Consider the following 22,016-nt stretch of genomic DNA (forward strand, 5'->3'; position numbering starts at 1 on the left):
CAATTTCTAATCGCAGCCAGTTTCTTCGGATTAGGTACTATCTCATCCGGCGAAATAATAAGCCCGAGAAATTTGATTTTATCTCGGCAAAATTTAGATTTTTCTAGGTTCACTGTTACACCGTATTCACTGAATTTATCTAGCACCCTATTCACCATATCAACGTGCTCTTCCCAAGCAGCAGTGGATAGTACCTAATCATCGACGCAAGTTGTTACTTTCTCTCGTAAATCGTAACCCAACACCGTGCCGAGCGCGGTGATAAAAACGATTACACTTACGTTTAAACCGAAGGCCATCACTCTAAATTGATAGCTCCTACCGGCAAATATAAAGTAGTGTATTTTCCAGAATTTTTAGCTTGTTTAGTTTGCCAGCGAGATGATCGGAGATCAAGAGAAGTTAAATAGTTTACCCCGTGAAAGCTCTGCACTAATTCTTCTAAGTTTTCCGGTCTGGTACGTACAGGTTTGATGATTTTGTTAATATCTCGGGCGTCCAGAACCAAAGGCAAACTACCGTCCGATTTCCCCACAGCTGCCAGGGGATTGCTGTACGGAAAAGTGGAAGGCTCAATAATGTCCCATTCAAACCTACTTCGAATATACTTCTCCACCTTTTCCTTTTTTGCCTTAGGTACTGAGTATGATGCTTTACGGAACGTCTGATGAGGGTATACATCCATCTCGTACTCACAATCCTTTGTAACACAAGGTTTTTATGTCAAATGATTCCGATACACATCAGCTAGTTCGTACCTTTGCTCATTAGTTAGATATTCGGATTCCAGCATTTTAACTTTTATAAGTTCATTGACGTTTGACACTCCTTGATCAGTTAACGAATATATGAGATCCTTATTGTTGAAGTAGACTATTTTAGCTTTATTACTTCTTATTCTAATTTGATTACATATTTTGTTTTGAAATTCCAGTTTCCGTACTAAGGGTAGCTCAACAACCCATACCAGATTGGTTAAGGAACGCACACCCTTCGCAGTGTCGAGCATTACGTCTCGTTCCCCATAAAATCCTATCCCCACATACATGGATAAATTAAATTAGGAGCCAACAAGAATATGCTAGTAAGTCGTTACCCTTGCACTAGTATTTCTACCTGTACTTGGGCCCTTATGGGCACAGAATGTGTTCCTAATGCTCCAGACAAAGTACAGTTGGCTATCGGTAATACTGGCAACTTCTGTTTGCCACTCAAATATTTGTAACGTCCCATATTCATCACACTAAAAGTTGCGCCAGTGTCCAACAAGATGCTAATATCTTATCTAAGATTTTAACTTTAACCATGGCTTGCACCACTTCGATAGGACTATTATCTAATTTTCCTGGATTATCTAACAGTTCTTCTCTAATATCCGTACCATCATCATACCTCAATACAAACGCCTTTAAGATTTTATTGACTCCCGTCTCTTTGCCAGCTACACTGCAAAGGCTCAGGGCAGCTGGTTTTACACTACTGGCCATGAAAATTGCTACACCACGAAGATGACGTGCTACAGACGCGAAATTTAACCGTTAGGAAGAAAATGCTGTGATATTCAAATGATTAGCTTTTCAGAGCATTCACACAAGGTTGGAGCCGGTGGCGACACCTACAACGTGCTGACATGAGGAAAGTTTCCAACCGATTTCTCATACACAAACAGCAGTTGACCGGCGTTGCCGGGTGAAACGTTGTTGTGATGCCTCGGGTGAGGAGGAGAAATGCATACCATCACGTTTCCGACTTTGATAAAGGTCGGATTGTAGCCTATCGCGATTGCGGTTTATCGTATCGGGACATTGCTGCTCGCGTTGGTCGAGATCCAATGACTGTTACCAGAATATGGAGTCGGTGGGTTCAGGAGGGTAATACGGAACGCCATGCTGGATCCCAACGGCCTCGCATCACTAGCAAGTCGAGATGACAGGCATCTTATTCGCATGGCTGTAACGGATCGTGCAGCCACGTCTCGATCCTTGAGTCGACAAATGGGGACGTTTGCAAAACAACCAGCATCTGCACGAACAGTTCGACGACGTTTGCAGCAGCATGGACTATCAGCTCGGAGACCATGACTGCGGTTACCCTTGACGCTGCATCACAGACAGGAGCGCCTGCGATGGTGTACTCAACGGCGAACCTGGGTGCACGAATGGCAAAACGTCATTTTTTCAGATGAATCCAAGTTCTGTTTACAGCATCATGATGGTCGCATTCGTGTTTGGCGACATCGCGGTGAACGCACATTGGAAGCGTGTATTCGTCATCGCCATACTGGCGTATCACCTGGCGTGATGGTATGAGGTGCCATTGGTTACACGTCTCGGTCACCTCTTGTTCGCATTGACGGCACTTTTAACAGTGGACGTTACGTTTCAGATGTGTTACGACCCGTGGCTCTACCCTTCTTTCGATGCCTGCGAAACCCTACATTTCAGCAGGATAATGCACGACCGCTTGTTGCAGGTCCTGTACGGGCCTTTCTGGATACAGAAAAGGTTCGACCGCTGCCCTGGCCAGCACGTTCTCCAGATCTCTCACCAATTGAAAACGTCTGGTCAATGGTGGCCAAGCAACTGGCTCGTCACAATACGCCAGTCACTACTCTTGATGAACTGTGGTATCGTGTTGAAGCTGCATGGGCAGCTGTACCTGTACACGCCATCCAAGGTCTGTTTGACTCAATGCCCAAGCGTATCAAGGCCGTTATTATGGCCAGAGGTGGTTGTTCTGGGTACTGATTTCTCAGGATCTATGCACCCAAATTGCGTGAAAATGTAATCACATGTCAGTTCTACTATAATATATTTGTCCAATGAATACCCGTTTATCATCTGCATTTCTTCTTGGTGTAGCAATTTTAATGGCCTGAAGTGTAGTTTGTTGCATCTGCCTTGTGGTTCCCACTGTAAGGTGGCAGAATAAATGGTGGCCAATTTCGCACCTTACATATACATCGTTTTATACATCATAATGGGAAAGTGAATATGACACCTAACTTACTTTGGCGGTAATGGTCAGATTTGCCTATAAGTATGTAATGCAAAAGAGATGACAGTCAATCGACAGTATTAACACACCACTCCTATATAATTCATGCCAGTGAGCAGAAGGTGAAAGAAGCAGCGAGAGGAAAGTTTTGTGTGTGTGTGGGGGGGGGGGGGGGGGGTAGGACGTCAAACGGGCCGACTTGGAGCAGGAGAGGCACCACAGGATATTTTACTTTCCACTGTCTATACTTTTACAAGTAAATTCATAAAACTTTGTCAGCATGACCAGGAAGGATTCAGCATTCACACTCGTAGCAGCGGAAGTTCAAAAACACAACAAAATAATTTTTTTTACATGTGAAGTTTCATCATTTTTTCCCTTACTATTGGCTGCATTTGTTGCTTCACAGAAGTTCTTCTGCGAACCTTGCAGGACTAGCACTCCTGGAAGAAAGGATATTGCGGAGACATGGCTTTGCCACAGCCTAGGGGATGTTTCCAGAATGAGATTTTCAGTCTGCAACGGAGTGTGCGCTGATGTGAAACTTCCTGACAGATTTAAACTGTGTGCCAGACCGAGACTCGAACTCAGGACCTTTGCCTTTCGCGGGCAAGTGCTCTAGCAACTGGGCAACCCAAGCACGACTCACGACCCGTCCTCACAGGTTCAATTCTGCCAATACCTCGTCTCCTACCTTCCAAACTTTACAGAAGCTCTTCTGCGAACCTTGCAGGACTAGCACTTTTGGAAGAAAGGATATTGCGGAGACATGGCTTAGCCACAGCCTAGGGGATGTTTCCAGAATGAGATTTTCAGTCTGCAGCGGAGTGTGCGCTGATGTGAAACTTCCTGACAGATTAAAACTGTGTGCCAGACCGAGACTCGAACTCGGAACCTTTGCCTTTCGCGGGCAAGTGCTCTATTTTCGCAAAGTCCCTTTTTTTAGGATTATAAAATTCCGGACTATATCATCATCATCAGTTATCTGCTATATTAGCAGGTCCTTTGCCTCTTCATTTTCTGCGATCCGGACTATAAATTTCATTCTTAAATCGATTTTGCTTGCTTTGCGACCAATATTTCGCGAAGAATAATTTTTCAAAATCTCTACAGATTCTGCAGCTTTAAGCTGCTTTTGATACCCACAATGAAACTTCTCCACTGGTCTTTGATGCTATAAAGTGTATTTTATCTTGCTGCTTCCAAGATAGGGGAAATACATTTCTGAAACTTTTTATAAACACCATTGGGTGTCTGAATTTTTGTTGTTCGAAAATATTTGAAACTGTCTAGCTTTGAAAATTTGTGTTCATCCTGCGTGTAAACTTCTCTCGCCTTTGCTTCTAAACATCCTGATAAATCCTCCTCCATCTTAGTCGTCTGTTTACTAAGATAGTCGTCTATAAACTCCAGCACTGTTATTTTTTAAATCTTCTACTTGTTTAGTTATTTTATCGATCTGTTCAGCTATTTCAGTCTGTTCTTCATTTATTTCCTCTACATTTCCCTCTAATTTGGAGACCAAAGTCTGCAACGTTTCGTTCATTTCACTAGAAGATTTTACACTTAATGTTAATTTATCTATCTCGGCAGATAGCTATTCATCCCTTTTCTTACTACGTGATTCTAGGTCATTAACAATCTTTAATACATCTTTCTTTAATTCTTGGTCTTGATAATCTCGCTGTTTCAGTAATTCCAACATCTCCTCCCGAAAAGATTTTTCCACAAGTTCGCGTCGTTTCTCTTGTTCCCTTTTTCTAAGTTCGCGTTGTTTGTTTCGCTCTAAAATTTCCTTTCTAAGGGTTTGCTCTTAGAGATGACGTTGTTTATTTAGCTCTATTTGTTCCGATTTGATTTCACTAGAAATGCAAACAGCTTATTGATACTGATATCTCCAGATGGAATATTGACCACACTGATAGGATTACTACAGTTTCAAACTAGTCACTTACGTATGGTCATTACTACTTACCAAAACAGTTCTATTCATATTTGACATTTCAGGTTCCAACAGATCCTCTATCCTATTAACATCTAAATTTTCCACACGATTTTCGTCCTCGCTCGTATCTTCTCTCCTGAAAGTCACTAGACTTGTATCTATATTGGAACTTAAATGGTGTCCCTGTTTCATTGTTATCAATATATAATCTCAGAATAACACCAAAAGAATAATACATAATAAATAAAATATAACTCTAACCACTTATACAGTTTCTTAATCACAGGCTTGCCTCATTTATCCACGCAGTTACAATTAGAAGGAAGCACAGTGCGGTACAATGAGGTACTGTTTAGGCAGTAATAAAATGTCTTTACACATGCAAGTCCGAGCCGCAGTAACACACGTCAATTATTTGTTGTCGTTGTCGGCCGCACTCACATATGCGCTCTTACGTCCGCAATCAGCTCGTGTCGTTGCGTGTGCATCGTGGGTTGTCGTAGTGGAGAACGTGAAACATACAGAGAAGGTTCACATGACAAGCGCTTAAGTATAATGTTCACTTGCTACTCATTTTCCAGGCGTTGAACGCGCGTTGCCGCCCTGGTTCAGTTTGGGTTCTATATTTGTCGAAGACGGACGCAGAAACAGTTTTAACGGTGATTTTATAAAGACGACAAAAACGACGCGACAGAAGACGGAGATGTATTTTTCATACATGCTGACTGAAAGCCAGTACATAACTTGTATTCTAAAGTAAGGCAATACTGACCCAAATCTTTTAACTATTTCAGAATGTGCATCAAATCATTTGATGATTTACTGGCTCTCATGAACGATGAACTCTAGCAGATAAAAACGCTGTGTGGTATTGTATTTCACCAGAAGAAAAACTCGCAATTACATTGAGGATTTGTGGGGGAAGGTCACTAACTTAGGCTAAAAAAATATTTAATAACCGTTTGACATTAGCACGCCGATACGTCGAATGTGCTTTTGGCATAATGTGCAATAAATGGCGTATTTTACATAGGCCATTAGATGTCAACACCGGTTTTGCAGAAAAGATCGTAAAATCGATATGTACACTACACAGCTATGTCACAATGATGGATGGCTACAATTATGAAGATACTCTTCATGCTCCACCACTGAAAACTCTAATCTCACATTATACCGGGAGTGCTGTGCGACACGCAGACAACGTTCGAGTACATTTAACAAATTATTTCATCAACAAAGGAAAAGTTGGTTGGCTAGATCGCAATATTTTATTTGTAACACAGACTTATTGAAAATACACACATCAAAAAAGTTTTGCATCACCCCAGTTCCCGGAACTCCTGAAGATAGGCGTTGACTGTGGATATTATATCACAGACACAGTCTCTTTGACTGTTCAGAGATGTCACTAAACCCGCCCAAAGATGTAAACAATTATGCATGAGCAGCGCGTAGACTAAAGGGGTCAGACAGACGATCAGTTCCAGTCATTCCACCAGGAAGGAGGTACACGGCTCGTGTTTTCTGTAGTTCAGCCATGCCTAAAGTGCGCGTCATTTACGACGGCGGCCGAGTTTAGGTTCGTCCTGCGCATCTGACGTCACAAAACACAGTCGGCCAATGAACAGAGAACGACGTTGCCAGAGCTCGACTGTGGTGCAGAGCACGGACGAGTGTCTTCAGTTTAAGAAATGTTCAATCATAAATAAAGTAACTGAACAAAAGCAATGTCTTGATAGCAGACTTTCTATACAAGAAAGTTTGGAAAACGTATTCTTTACACCAGTTGCTTCATATTCTATTAATTAATTAAACGACACAAGCAAAAAGCCTCCTAATTCAGGCGATGGCAAGGAAATTCATTCCCACTAACCGCATTTTCGCAATAAAGAACAGTGGTAATTGTTTATTTCCTATTGTACTTCGACGAAAAGTGAGTAATTCATAGTCACACCAACAGTGTTTGTCGGTATTTTGCGTGACTCTTTAAAGTCCTCCAAGAATTCCATTGAATGGTGAGCTGCGTTAGCGTAATGGTTAAGGTGTTTGGCTGCTAAGCAAAAGGTTCTGAGTTTAAATCTTGTTTGATGCTTAATACTTTCTGTATTTAAAAACAATATCGGAGTGTCTTACTTCGTGTATTTTATTCGTTTGAATGTAATTTTCTGAAATTTCTAGTGGCAACCAAAATCGACCATACGGGAAGTACATGCTGTGGACTTTTACCTCTGAAAACTCTTCAAAATTTCGTGCAATGGTTTGCTACATTTAATGCTGCACAATAACTGCGTTGAACATCGAAACAAAATTAAGTCATTTATGGGGGGAAGGTATCAGTCAAGAAGATGTGTAAAAATCAAATTTTTGGGCCAAATACTTTTTGTTAAATCGAATGATAAGTGTGTCAAAGCAGTCGGAACACCATGTGTCTGCACAGGCGAGCAGTGCAGTGATGAGAAAATCGCGCACAGCGCGGAATGCGGGGAGCACGTCTCTGAAGCAGCGAAAGGGTTAATGCGGCCGTGGTGGCTTTACTTCATAAACTGCGCGCTTGCCCCTAAACGTAAGTTTGCGAATTACACTATAGTATGGCGTTGCTTCTCTTGGCGTGTGCAACTGGCAACGCAGCCATCTCGCGCGTCTGGGCGGGCATGCGCGAACTGCCAAGATAAAAGAACTGAACTATAGACGGTCAATACCGCGGTTCGATCACGTCCGCATTGTTACTTTGTGCCAGGAAGGGCTCTCAACAAGGAAAGTATCCAGGCGACACGGAATGAACCAAAGCGATGTTGTTCGGACATGGAGGAGATACAGAGAGACACGAATTGTCGATGACATGCCTAGCTCAGGCCGCCCAAGGTCTACTACTGCAGAGGATGGCCGCTACCTATAGATTACGGCTCGGAGAAAACCTGACAGCACCGCCACCATGTTGAATAACGCTTTTCGTGCAGCCACAGAACGCCATGTTACGACTCAAACTGCGCCCAATAGTCTGCATGATGCGCAACTTCACTCCCGAAGTCTGGAACCGCGAGACCGCTACGGTCGCAGGTTCGAATCCTGCCTCGGGCGTGGATGTTTGTGATGTCCTTAGGTTAGTTAGGTTTAACTAGTTCTAAGTTCTAGGGGACTAATGACCTCAGCTGTTGAGTCCCATAGTGCTCAGAGCCATTTTTTTTCACTCCCGACAACCATGGCGAGGTCCATCTTTGCAACCACGACACCATGCAGCACGGTACAGATGGGCCCAACAACACGCCGAATGGACCGCTCAGAATTGGCATCACGTTCTCTTCACAGATGAGCGTCGCATATGCCTTCAACCAGACAGTTGTCGAAAACGTGTTTGGAGGTAACCCGGTCAAGCTCAACGCCTTAGACACACTGTCAAGCGAGTGCAGCAAGGTGGAGATTCCCTGTTGTTTTGAGGTGGCATGATATGGGGCCGACGTACAACGCTGGTGGTCATGGAAGGCGCCGTAACGGCTGTACGATACGTGAATGCCATCCTCCGGCTGATACTGCAACCATATCGGCTGCATACTGGCGAGGCATTCGTCTTCATGGACGACAATTCGCGCCACATCGTGCACATCTTGTGAATGACTTCCTTCAGGATAACGACTTCGCTCAACTAAAGTGGCCTGCATGTTCTCCAGACATGAACCCGATCGAACATGCCTGGGATAGATTGAAAAGAGCTGTTTATGGACGACATGACCCATCAACCACTCTGAGGGATTTACGCCGAATCGCCGTTGAGTAGTGGGATAATCTGTACCAACAGTGACTCGATGAACTTGTGGATACTATGCCACGACGAATACAGGCATGTAACAATGCAAGAGAACGTGCTACTGGGTATTAGAGGTACCAGTGTATACAGCAATCTGGAGCACCACTTCTGAAGGTGTCGCTGTATGGTGGTGCAATGTGCAATGTATGGTTTTCATGAACAATAAGAAGAGCGGAAATGATATTTATATTGATCTCTATTCCAATTTTCTGTACGGGATCCGGAACTCTCGGAACCGAGGTGATACAAAACTTTTTTTATGTGTGTATAAATATATGTACTCACATAGTAATTTCTTCTTTTCTTCATTGTCATATCCTTCACAGAATACGACAACGAGTTCTTCCCAAGCCCTTCTCCTTAAGTTCTTCTGTGAATAAATGCTACTTGTCATGTTCCACATCGCAGGACTTTTGTCTATTTCATCTATAAATATTTCGGTATTCAAAGCTTCCGTTTACATTTCGGACTATTTCTGGATGAGCTGAGCGAACCCAAAAACACGTCTATCTGTGTCAAAAGCGTGCACTCAACTGAATGGTATCATAGAAAGCCAATGATCTCAAAGCGAGCGGTGACAACAGTCGAGCGCTAGCGCAGCGTTCAAAGCATGCTGTATTAAAACGCCCGTTAGCATGTGTACGGCCTGAATAAAATGTATATAGTTGTAGACGTGCGTTAAGTGCTTGTCATGTGAACCTGCCCATAATCGAAAGTTTTCAGTCACTGTTCATTATGCAGTAACAGCAGTTAAATTTCTCCACTGTTTATTACATAATAATTGTTTTCATACCTTTCTTCGTGCCACGCGCTGGGCGCCTGTTGTAACCGCCCTCCATCGATCTGCTGTCGTCGACTTCTCTGACGGAAGATGTAATGTATTATCTACTCTATATGCTCGGCTTTTAGTTAGATTTATATATCAGATGAGCAGCCACAAAATTCTTCACTGTAACGGCGACTAAATTTCGGATTTTCTTGATAATTAATGTTAACTTTTCACTCAGTTGATCATGCTTCATTTGTTGCCTTACCGGAGACACAATAATTAATAACGTCTTTGGATGTTACTTACTAGCTACTAATAACACATAATTATGGAAATCACTTGTTTTTTTTTACTAACAACATTCATTAATTATTAAATCATCAAGAATGATTGCATTTTGTGTAGAGGGAAAAGCAGGGTAGATTCAGTCACAGGTGTATTGGAGCAAAGCCACTACCAGCGAACTCTGGATGTTGCCAGATGTACCCAGATGGCAGCGATGATATCATCCAAGATGGCATTGTGTAGACTTAGCAACAGCGTATTACATCATCCAACATGGCGGCCATGACGTCAGCTGATGACGCAAGTACCATCATTCAAGATGGTGACTTTAAGTGGGAAAGTGCCACACCACCCTCCCCCAGAAAAACGGTGGAAATTTCAAATTCCAACACGATAATGCACCACACCACGGTTATCTCTATTAAGCAAAGAAAATCGCATACACTTGGGCTACCTCCACTAATGTAAGTCTCCTGACCGCCACTTCCTCCTCTGAACCAGCGCCAAGTTTGAATTTTTTTGGTAAACAAAAGTCACTTGCGGTTTCGCTACCAACCTAAGAAAATTGCGGGAAAGAAAGCACACTTGTACTAACCTGTCACCCGAACGCCACCTCCCCCAGAAAAATGGCACGAAGTTCAAATTCCAACAGGATAATGCATCACACTGCAGTTATATCTACTAAGCTAAGAAAATTGCGGGAAGATAGCTCACTTGGCCTACCTCCACTAACCCGTCACCCGACCGCAACTGCATCCTATGAACTGGCACCAAGTTTGAATTATGGCAGTAAACAAAGCTCAGTTCGCGTATCTCTACTAAGCTAAGAAAATGGAACGAAAGAAAGGACACTTGTACTAACCTCAGTGACCTGACCTCTACCTCCTCCTAAGGATTTGTGGAGAAAGGACTTGGACATAAGTCTTTATTTAACCATTTTAATACAGTACGGCCTTCCAGTGTGTTCGGCACGAGGCCTAGTACACATCGCCACCAACAGAGGCTGCTCTCATCTGTAACGTAATCCATGATGGCGGAAACAGTGCGTTCATCAAGAGCTTCCAACTCCAATTGACTTAGTACACAGTACCGGCACCAGAGGGCGCTGTTGTTTGTGACGTCATCTGATGACGCGACTACCGTTATCAAGCTGGCGGCATACATTGTGTTCACCACGAGGTCTAGTACATATTGACATGTTTTGACCAGTCGATGGAAATGCGCGCAATGTGATACATCTCCAAACTATATAAGAGTACTACAGATCCTTGTCCATTCAAATCAATCGGCCCAACATGTTATCATCGTTATTCACTACCCTCAAACAGAGAAAAATTATAAACTATAAAAGCTCAACCGATTTAGAAGTCACCTAGGCACTGATGCTAACGCAATTACGCAAAGCTGCAGTGGGGATCTAGCGCAGGGAAAGAGATTTCGCAATGCCCCCCAGAATACCGCAACATTCAGCCATCCAAGCACTCCTAACGGTTTACCAAGTCCCTCACCGAATTTACACCTCAAACTGCTACTGCTACTGCCGCCTATTAAATATACAGGCCCTACAGAGGCCACTTTAAAGTTTGACCAGCTACACTCTAGGCGAATGATTGTATCCCGCAGAATACTAAATACCTCTGGTCCTGTTTAGTTGTTTCAAACACTGTCTTCTAACACACTTTTCTATAATGCCAAACTTGTTGTTTTTTTCTGCCATGACTTCGAGGCCGGTGCCAGGTTCTAAGCTGACATTAAGAAGTTCTGATCCATGGCCTTTCGAAGGAAATTAGACGTTGCACGTTGTAAATCATATTCTTACGGCAGACAGCATACCACTGGATGATTTTAAATAAAAGACAGTTACAACATAAGCAAACTGGAAGAGTTTTATGGCGTTGGCGTAGGTCTTCAAACTACAGTCCGAAGGTCATTCACAAGCTCTACATTTAGACTCGTCTCTCACACTGACGGAATAGCTGACGACTCTGCGTTCCCTTTCGACTGTTTCCTCATATTGCACTCATATACACGATCACTGTTTCGCTGCTAGCAACCCCCAGAAGTTGCTGTCCATCCACCAATACTATTTCCCCAACTCATACATGCCATATCAGTCAATCATTATGTGGTAACCAGTGCACGGATGGTATGGAAAAGACACCCTCGGTGAACTCTAATAATAAACATCACAGTTGATAGCGCGAAGAATTTTACAGTAACTTCAACACCGACCAATGATGTGACAGCATAGTTTTGTATACAAATCAGTATATTCAGAGCATCAAAACTTCATTTTAGCACGTGAGCGACATAAAACCAGTAGATGTTATTGAATTGAAAACCGTCATAGGTTTCTTAGCTAGTGTTAACAGAAGTAACACACAATGCTCAGAGGATCTGTGGGGAACTGATGGTGTGGCATTGACAAAATTTCTCCTTATAATTAACATAAGACGTTGTAAAGTCATTATGTGCTGCCATAGATTTGACAATCATGTGATTCGCGATGAAAGGAGACACACAACAGCAATTTTGGAAATATTTTTTATGTTCGTGCTGAACTGCTAGAATTCCTACACCATCGGAAAAATGTTAGTAGATGAGGAACTGGAAGGATTCCATGGAAGGTGCATTTTTCTCCAACACATACCCGGGAAACCAGGAAGATATATGCGCTTGCAGATTTGCAAGTATTTTACCTGCATAGTTTGGAAATATACATTGGGTTTCAGCCAGAAGGATTATACCATATAAACAATAAATCGCCAGATATTTCTCTGTGACTGTTTGAACTTACTTTCAGTTCGGTCAAAACGTAACAGCAGACAACTGATAGAAGAGTTAGGAAGGAATTTTTTTCCTTTGTTGGAACGATGAAAAATAAGTGTGAAGTTCCTCTGGAGTGTGCTACCATTATAGGAACGGCTGTCCACAGTTCACTTTTTGGCTTCAAGAAAGACTGCACTCTAGTTTTTTATGTCTACATCTACATAGATACTCCTCTAGCCACCGTAAGGTACGTGGTGGAGGGTACCATGTACCACTACTTGTCATTTCCTCTCCTGTTACACTCGCAAATAGAGCAATGGAAAAACGACAGTCCCTACGACTCTGTATGAGCCCTAACTTCTAGTATTTATCTTCTTGGTCCTTATGCAGGGTGTATTTTGTGGGAGCAGAATCGTTGGACAGTCAGCTTCAAATGCTGGTTCTCTAAGTTTTCTCAATAGTGTTTCTCGAAAAGAATGCCGCCTTCCCTCCAGAGATCCCCATTTGAGTTCTCAAAGCATCTCTGTAACACTTAAGTTTTGTTTGAACCTACTGGTAACAAATCTAGCAGCCCTCTTCTAAATTACTTCCATGTCTTCCTTAAATCGTACTAGACCAGTATGCACTAGCGTCCTATAGGCGGTCTCCTTTACAGGCGAACCACTCTTTCTTAAAATTCTCCCAATAAACCGAAGTCGACCATTTGCCATCCCCCCACAGTTTTCACATGCTCGTTCCACCTCGTAGCACTTTGCAATGTTACGCCCAGATATTTAAATGACTTGACTGTGTCAAGCTGGACACTAGTAATATTGTATCCGAGCGTTGCAGGTTTGTTTTTCCTACTCATCCGCATTAACTTACATCTTTCCACATTTAAGGCTAGCTGCCATTACTACATCAACAGGAAATTTTGTCTAAGTGGTCTTGTCTCTTCCTACAGTCACTCAACTTCGACACGTTACCGTACACCACAGCATCACGTCAGCAAATAACCGCAGACTACTGCCCACCCTGTTCGCCCAATATTTGTGTACATGGAGAACAACAGTGGTCCTATCACACTTCCCTGGGGCGCTCCTGACGATGTCTTTGTCTCTAATGTTTCTAAAATGGGAAGGATGTGATTTTGGCATCAAGTTTGCATGAAGATAATTCAATAGATTCTGACACTGGAGATAAACGGAATCTGTCCATTGCAACATTTTACAATAGCGCCAAAGGTGGAGTCGACGCTAACACATAAGTTTACTACTTTGTACAATGTTGCAAGAAATGTGCGCTATTCGCCCATGGTTATACTTTTTGCAGGGATCAGTACGAGTGCAATTAACGCGCAAGTAATTTCTTGTGGCAACAATGAGAATTGTAGCAAATAAAAGGGTTCCTGAAACAATTGGATCATGCATTACTTCTACCTCACTTAAGCTGGGTTTGCACTAGCAAGTCGCTTGCAGAAGTTACTGCTGCAAGTTATTGCTAGCCGTTTGCAGCTGTGTTTACACAGCAGCGCAAGAATTAAGCAAGATTCTTCCGCAAGTTCTTTGGCAAGAAACTTGCGTCAACAACTTGCTGATACTGTTTACATATGCTTTCAGTACCACTACGAGTGTCAGCCGAAGTGTAAAATGACAAGTAGGCGGGTGAGATATGCTGCAGCTCTTGTAATTGTAATGCAAAACGTGAAAAAGATAAAGAGAAGTATTTTGGTTAGAGAGTAGATAATGAGAAGATCGCAAAATGGTGCCTGTATTAACCTATTGCAAGAACTTAGTATCGAGAGCATGAATACTTTTGCAGAATGTCCTCAAATGATCCTGAGTATTTGTTGATGTTAACAGCGCCTGTCATATCAAAACGAGACACAAACTTCGGTACTGCAATTTTAGCAAAGGAACGTTTGCTAGTCACTCTATGATTTATAGCTACCGGTGAGCTACGAAAAAAATAAGCATTTCATTTATTTATGTGAAACATACAACCAAAAAAAGTTTGAATTTTGAAATCTTTTCTTTGTAGGAGTCTCATACAAGTCCCTAATGCACTTGTTTCATATTCCCGTCTGCACGATTTCTCTGATCGTACCCGACATATGTAGAGCCTTTTTTAACGTCTTGAAAAGGGAAAATTATTTGAAGGTATGTGAAAACACAACAATGAAATTAAATTTTTATTGAAATAAACTGCATTTTACAGAATGATTTGCTTATAAAAATGTTTTTTTTCTAATGCTCATAAAATGGAAAGTGAAAAGCTAAGTAAATAGAACATGTAATAATTACACATCGTCTTTTTCTAGACTCCTAAACAACAAGCGAGTGGATGCAGGTGGCAAAGGGGTTGTGTCTTCAAGTTATGCTACTTATATGTACTTCTTTTATAGATGTGTCGAATATCGACGAGGCGCTCATCTTCTTCACTCTATTCTTAAAGTCTCGGTTATGCACGTTCCGTATTTCGGGGTAGCTCTCCACAGATTCAATAAAATGTTCTGTATCCTGCTTCATCCATTCTCGTTTCTCCTCTATTTCTGAAATTTGTTTGCATATAATACGTAAGATGGTTGCATAAAATTAAGTCACCACATTAAGTAAAATGTTAAATATGAATGTTATGCAGACGACATACTTACTATAACTTGCGCTTCCTACTTGCAGGAAATAGAAATAAATCCTAAAAGCTGCAAGTTACTTGCAGATACTTCTTGCGTGGTGTTCACACTGGAAGCGGAAAACGTGCAGCAAGTCACTTCCGCAATAAATTGTTACAGTCGCAAGTCGACTTGGCGATATGTTTACACTCGCAAATCGCGCGGCAAGTTCCTCTGCGCAAGTAAATTGCTGCAATAACTTGCTAGTGTAAACCGAGCATTAGCTCGAAAAAACTTGGACAACTCAGGAATTCACATGGACTTTCATCTGAGGCTACAATGTTATAGATCAGAGTGCGAAGAAAAAGCAGAAGACAGAAACAGAAATAGAGAAAAGGAACTGGGATCAAGAGGAAAAGGTGAAATACCTGCACAGTAAGGAAAAGACTGACAAAATATTATTGTAAAATGTATCACAAGCCAATCTGCTTGACGCACATTGAAACTTTCTGTTCTGACTTCGTTAAAATTCCTCTTATGTTACCACAGTCCAAAAGTGATGAAACAAATGAATGAGTAATATTATCATTGTTGTTGTGTTTTAATGTCAACTTTTGCCTTTCTGTAAAGACATATGTCACTTATACTGAGTTTAATTAGTGAGATTTATTAAGAAGCTAATGAAAAAGTGACTTGATCACTTATTACCACAGCCTGAAATTAACAATAAGCAAATCGAATGATTAACGTTTCTATTGTTGTTGTGCTCTTTTGTCATCTTTGGCTTCCTTTAAGGATATTTTCCATTTATAAAGTGCTGTGTTAATGAAATTTAATAAATAATTGTATGAACAAGCGATGTGATCAGTTTGATGCACAGCGCCCATCTCGCAGCGGAAAACACTGTGCCCTATGGGCCAATCTATATGTAAAGGCCCGTCCACACGTTACGATCTGTCTGCACACGTCACATCTGCGCAGACAGATCGTTGCGTGTGGACAGAAGATTTGCACCAACCTGAGGTGTGTGCAAACCTGGAAGTTGGAATTGGAGGTTTGAGCGAAACCTCTCAAATCTGTGGGTTCAAACCATATCTGCGCAGACAAGTTGGAGCGTGTGGACAGGTGATCGCCGCAAATCTGGCGCGAAACAGCTGTTTGCTCAGTCTAGTGTTTGTGTGCACAGGGCATTAAATTGGCTGATACTCATCAGTATTCTCGAGAGTTTGTAAGTGAATTCATTGAAATATGTAGAAACCACCCATGTTTGTGGAAGATTAAAAGTAAAGAATATAGTGACCGAGACAAAAAGACTGCAGCATACAATGCTCTAATTGAACTATCCAAAGTTCAGAAATCTAGATCTGGTGTAGGAGTAGATCAAGTATACCAGCCAACGTTATGGTATTTTGATCTGCTTGGCTTTCTTAGTGATTAAGAAACGCCAAGACCAAGCAGGAGTACAATTGAAGATGAAATTGGAGTGTCAATGTTACCGCCAGCTGTTCATGAGGAGAAATTGCCCTTCTCATACAAGTATTTTTTCTCATAATATGAAGGGTTACAAGCTTTAAGAGATAATTATAAGTTTCGACATCCATCCGCAAATAATTTCGCCAGTCGTTAGGTTCGTCCTGCAACTCTCTCAGTAAATTTACGTGAGAAAACTGCTTTCGCTTTAGCAGCCACTGTCTACACCATTTTGCCCGCTTTCTCTGTTTCCTGCGGTTGGTCTGACTGTTTTTTGCAACACAAGTTGCGAACACAGACCACAACAGAACTTCCTCCATTTCTATATTTCAAAATAACTGAATTAAATGTTTGACGTTTACGGGGAGCGTAGTCGCTTGCCACTGATATTTCTTCTCTACACCGACAGATGACAGGCGAGTAGTAGATTGGGGTTTGTGTCGTGTGAACACACCACATTTGCAGCTATCTTTTGCATGTACAGACATCTGCACCGATAACTGCGCATACAGATCGTTGCGTGTGGACCGGGCTTAACCTTGTATGATTAAAGTTGTGTATATAACTTTTTTATAAAATAATCCATGATACAACGACTAAGAGCTTCCGTTAAATATATCTCTGTTTTTTAAATAATCATTAATCACTGACATGGGGAATTAAATAGTTCAAACTGGAATATAGTCACCTGCTACCACCTAACGAAATGTATTACCAACCTTGTAGCAGCAGTTTCCCGTGCAGAAAATCGAAAACCTTGCTGTGACCTGAAATTTGCAAACAAAACGTCTCCGTCAAAATGTACCGGTTGATCAAAAAGTCAGTATAAATTTGAAAACTTAATAAACCACGGAATAATGTAGATAGAGAGGTAAAAATTGACACACATGCTTGGAATGACATGGGGTTTTATTAGAACAAAAAAAAAAAAGTTCACAAAATGTTCGACAGATCTCCTGCGCGCGTCGTTTGGTGATGATCGTGTTCTCAGTTGCCACTTTCGTCATGCTTGGCCTCCCAGGTCCCTAGACCTCAGTCCGTGCAATTATTGGCTTTGGGGTTACCTGAAGTCGCAAGTGTATCGTGATCGACCGACATCTCTAGGGATGCTGAAAGACAACATCCGACGCCAATGCCTCACCATAACTCCGGACATGCTTTACAGTGCTGTTAACAACATTATTCCTCGACTACAGCTATTGTTCAATGTTGAGGAATGATGGTGGACATATTGAGCATTTCCTGTAAAGAACATCATCTTTGCTTTGTCTTACTTTGTTGTGCTAATTATTGCTATTCTGAACAGATGAAGGGTCATCTGTCGGACATTTTTTGAACTTTTGTATTTTTTTGGTTGTAATAAAAACCCATGTCATGTGTGTCAGTTTGTATCTCTCTCTGTCTACATTATTCCGTGATTTATTCAGTTTTTAAATTTATACTGACTTTTTGATCACCCGGTATTTCTGGTTGTTTTTTTTTTTTTTTTACCCACAGTCGCCTTTATGTTTTCTTCTTTTGTCACCTTTTCATCATAATAAACGCAGCACCAACTGCCAGGCAAATAAGGGATGCGTAACAGTTTGCTTAAACGATGAGGGAACTTATAGAATTTTCTGTTCTTCGCAGTCCAGTCCACAATTAGAGCCTATCGAAGGGAAAGTCGTTTTTTATTATCTGCGTATTTTGAAATAAGTTTCTGAGATGATAATTTTAGACTACAAATTGACTTGATTTTTCCTTTGATATCGCAGTGTTCAGATTACTATTAACACTTACCAATTAATTTCACAGTTCACACATTGTAAGAACAGGCTACAATGGTTGTTTTGTTTGGATAGCAGTTACCATTTCTAACATCGCAAAATGGGTGGGACAACATGTGAGTGACATATCCTTTTTTTTTTTTTTTTTTTTTTTTTTTTTTTTTTTTTTTTTTCAGAAGATTGTGTATTTCACACAGTCGTCACTCGTAAGTCGTAGTGCAGAGGGTTTTGTTGTGCTGTGCTGCCTTGGCGAAATGTAGAAATATCTTGTGTTTAGTGTTTGCAGACAGTTTAGTTATGCAGGCGTTACTGCCTTCTTTTAATAAAAGAATGCAATTTATGTGGTAGCGTCCCCTTCATAACTCGCCATCAAGGCACTTTAAATGCCACTTTTGCCAAACCCGTGTTTCAGAAATTTTTCTGAATAGTGACGGACAACTGAGAAATATTCTGATGTTTTGGTGCACGACTTGTATACACCGCGTACTTTATACTTACGAATGCTCCGATTATTTGTAATAATAAATACGTTACCACTCATATTTAATTATTAATGTGTACATTATATAGTAGTGGTCTTAGTAATAAAGTTACATTGTAATAAAATAGAAAGAATTATGCTGTTGAAATCTCCTTTTGTTTACAACTGAATACTTTTAATACTGAAACTCATAACATCTCACAATGAAAATATTGCGTTGTTGGATTGTGATTATTATAGAGTAGAATGCTTCTAGCATTAGTAAATAATAAATCCATAATAATGCAGCATCAGATAGCTGTACACAAAATTCTCGCGGCAAACTCTTCACTTCTTTACAGGTATAAAAATGCATATTACATACTGACAAACCAACATCAAATGCCCATGCGCCCGAGAGAGAAAGATTTATTGATTTTTATGCAATTTCATTATGTACAATTTGTATGTCTGTGATACAGGTCAGCTTAACCTAAAATCTTAAAAACATTAGCCTACATATTACAATATGAAACAACATGGCCTACTACACGTAAGGTCTATTTACGTACATCATACTACAATATTTTCAATTGATTACAATACATACATACCAGTAATAATAGCATTCCTCACTCCACGCTGTTAAATTCTTCCTCCACTAAATAATTCGTTTACATGATGATGCTGAATTGTGTAGAAGTTTTTTAATATCCTTTTGCTTATGCTGTACTGTAGACTTGAGATGATGCTTTACCAGTCTTAGATTAAAAGTAAAGAATATAGTGACCGAGACAAAAATACTGCAGCATACAATGCTCGAAATGAGTTATCCAAGTTCAGAAATCTAGATCTGGTGTAGGAGTAGATCAAGTATACCAGCCAACGTTATGGTATTTTGATCTGCTTGGCTTTCTTAGTGATCAAGAAACGCCAAGAACCAAGCAGGAGTTCTCAGGTGGCGTTTATATCTTGTGAATGACCATCTGCATTTCTTTCCAGTAATGTACTGCCATTCGTGAATAAAATCATTGTTTCGTGCATGTACATAGATGGAAAAGTCATTTTTAGATTACAGAATGCAGTCCTACATGAATCATAGATTTGTTGTTTTATTGAAAATGTTTCTAATGGCCTTTTGCCTGCAATACAGAAATTCTTTTTGTGTTATTGCTGAAGAAGTTTCCCCGAACAGTAATTCCATACTGTAAGTGTGGTTCAAATAATGCATGGTACTCTGTACGTAGAAGTTTTTTGTTAGCATAATCTGCTAGTTGTTTCATGATAAGTATTAATGGTGTTTAATTTGCAACAGACATTGTCCATAAGTTATCTCCATTGAAGTTTACTGGTGGATGTAATTCCCAAAAATCTTTTATCAAGTTAACTTCTTCCAGTCTTGTTTCATATATGAGTATACCTATGTGATCTTCCTTTTCTCAGTGTGTGAGCACCATGAACATTGTCTTTTTTAGATTTATAGTTAAATATTTCTGTATGGGCCACTGTGCTTTATTATTTGCTAGCGTGAAAGCAATTCTTTCTCATGTTTCCAGATTTTCTTCAATATTCACTAGTTTCATGTTAGAAGCATTCAATACTTTTTATATCCTTCTTACCTTGAATATTGTTTACAAATAGGTAAAGAGAGTGGGCGAAGTACAGATCCTTGATGTACACCATACTTAATATGCCTGATTTCAGATCTGCATCAAGATTCTGTTGTCATATCCTGCCTTCTGTTACTGCTGAAATATGATTTTATCCTTTTAAAGTATGTCTGCGAATTACAAATGCCTTAGCTTGCATGTTTTTTTTAAATACTTTTGACAGTTCCAGAACCATACAAGAGAGGCAAGTGCCGACACACCTGATGTTTTAAATTCCTTAGTATCTCTAGATGACAGAACAATGAAAACCAATTAAACACAGGCCTAGTTTCATTTCTCACAGAGCACTTTATGGCAGTTCTGCACAGAAGAGGAAAATGTTAGCATGTTATGTGGGATATCATTCCTTGTTTTATATACTAATAGTCTGTACATTAATATATCAGAATTGAATAAGTACTTTATTCACCATCATCAGTGATTACTGTGTGCACCAGTGAATACAAGAGAGCATGCCAATGCCTCTCAGAGAAATATGAAATTCCACTTCAATGACACTAGTGTTGCTCTTTCATATAATTTGTATCTAATAATCAAAACCATAACAGATGAGTTGCCATGTAATTCTCAGTACTCAGTGTATGAATACTGTACATACGAGGTTGCCAGTCATGTATACACAACCTTGTCTAGAATCCACAGTGGGATCTGTATACTGATGCAGAACTCTTGGAACAAGTTGCTAACAGACATAAGGTAGGAAATAAAGCAGCCAAGGAGTCACTTAGAAAACATTAATAGTATGTAGTATCACCCACTTTTATAAATTATTGTTTCATATTCATCCTGACATGGAAAAATATTTTAGGATTCTATTATTTTTCAAATAGCAACTTCGGGATGTAATTGATGATTAAAAGGTATATACAATTGATCATTTAGCATAAAGAGAGAGAAGAAAATTCCTATGTTTAATGTCACACCCTGTGGCTCTGCAGATGAGGATGCTGAGACACAATAGTTGACAACTCTTAACTTGAAGGTAACTGGTCTGAGTTTTGAAGGTAGAAGAAATATTCATCATCAGAAACTGGAGGAGAGATTATGAATTACATATCCATATTATCAGGCATTGGACCATTGCCCGTATTTAACTCCCAAGGACTTCCACAGTGATTAATGGAGCAGCGAAAAGTGGTGGTATTCAGACTGTCAGATGGGGATGTTAGGTATGGTGGCTGCATCCTAAAACTACTTGGGAAGAGTGAGGTGTGCAACAGCAGTGAGCGTTCAATTTCTTCATGCCTTACATTCTATACACATTTGAATCAACACTACATGGCACTAACAATTACTGCACTAATGCACACAGTATGAAATCGCATTTGGAATTTTGTTAACCGGTTGGAGCAAGAGACTGGCAATATATCTCTCTATGTCCTTGGCAGAAAGCAGGAGAGCAATTTGGTTCTGTCATTTAAACATAACACTGAGTATGGGACTAACTTTAACTTCGGATTCTTCATAACACTTACCATCATTACTACCAG

The 22,016-nt window shown here is 40.6% G+C and overlaps 1 protein-coding gene across 1 annotated transcript in view; it reads left to right on the forward strand.

The window, feature by feature from the left end:
- The first annotated feature begins 18,358 nt into the window (after nucleotides 1–18,358).
- LOC124770365 (transmembrane protein 234 homolog) overlaps nucleotides 18,359–22,016 on the forward strand; it is a 38,261-nt gene continuing 34,603 nt past the window's right edge. Inside the window, exon 1 of the mRNA XM_047249197.1 lies at nucleotides 18,359–18,512. Within this exon, the coding sequence (XP_047105153.1) occupies nucleotides 18,497–18,512 (16 nt within the window). The 5' untranslated portion in view covers nucleotides 18,359–18,496. The remainder of the gene's footprint in view (nucleotides 18,513–22,016) is intronic.

Source organism: Schistocerca piceifrons, unplaced genomic scaffold (assembly GCF_021461385.2).
Source record: "Schistocerca piceifrons isolate TAMUIC-IGC-003096 unplaced genomic scaffold, iqSchPice1.1 HiC_scaffold_798, whole genome shotgun sequence".
NCBI classification, from domain to species: domain Eukaryota; kingdom Metazoa; phylum Arthropoda; class Insecta; order Orthoptera; family Acrididae; genus Schistocerca; species Schistocerca piceifrons.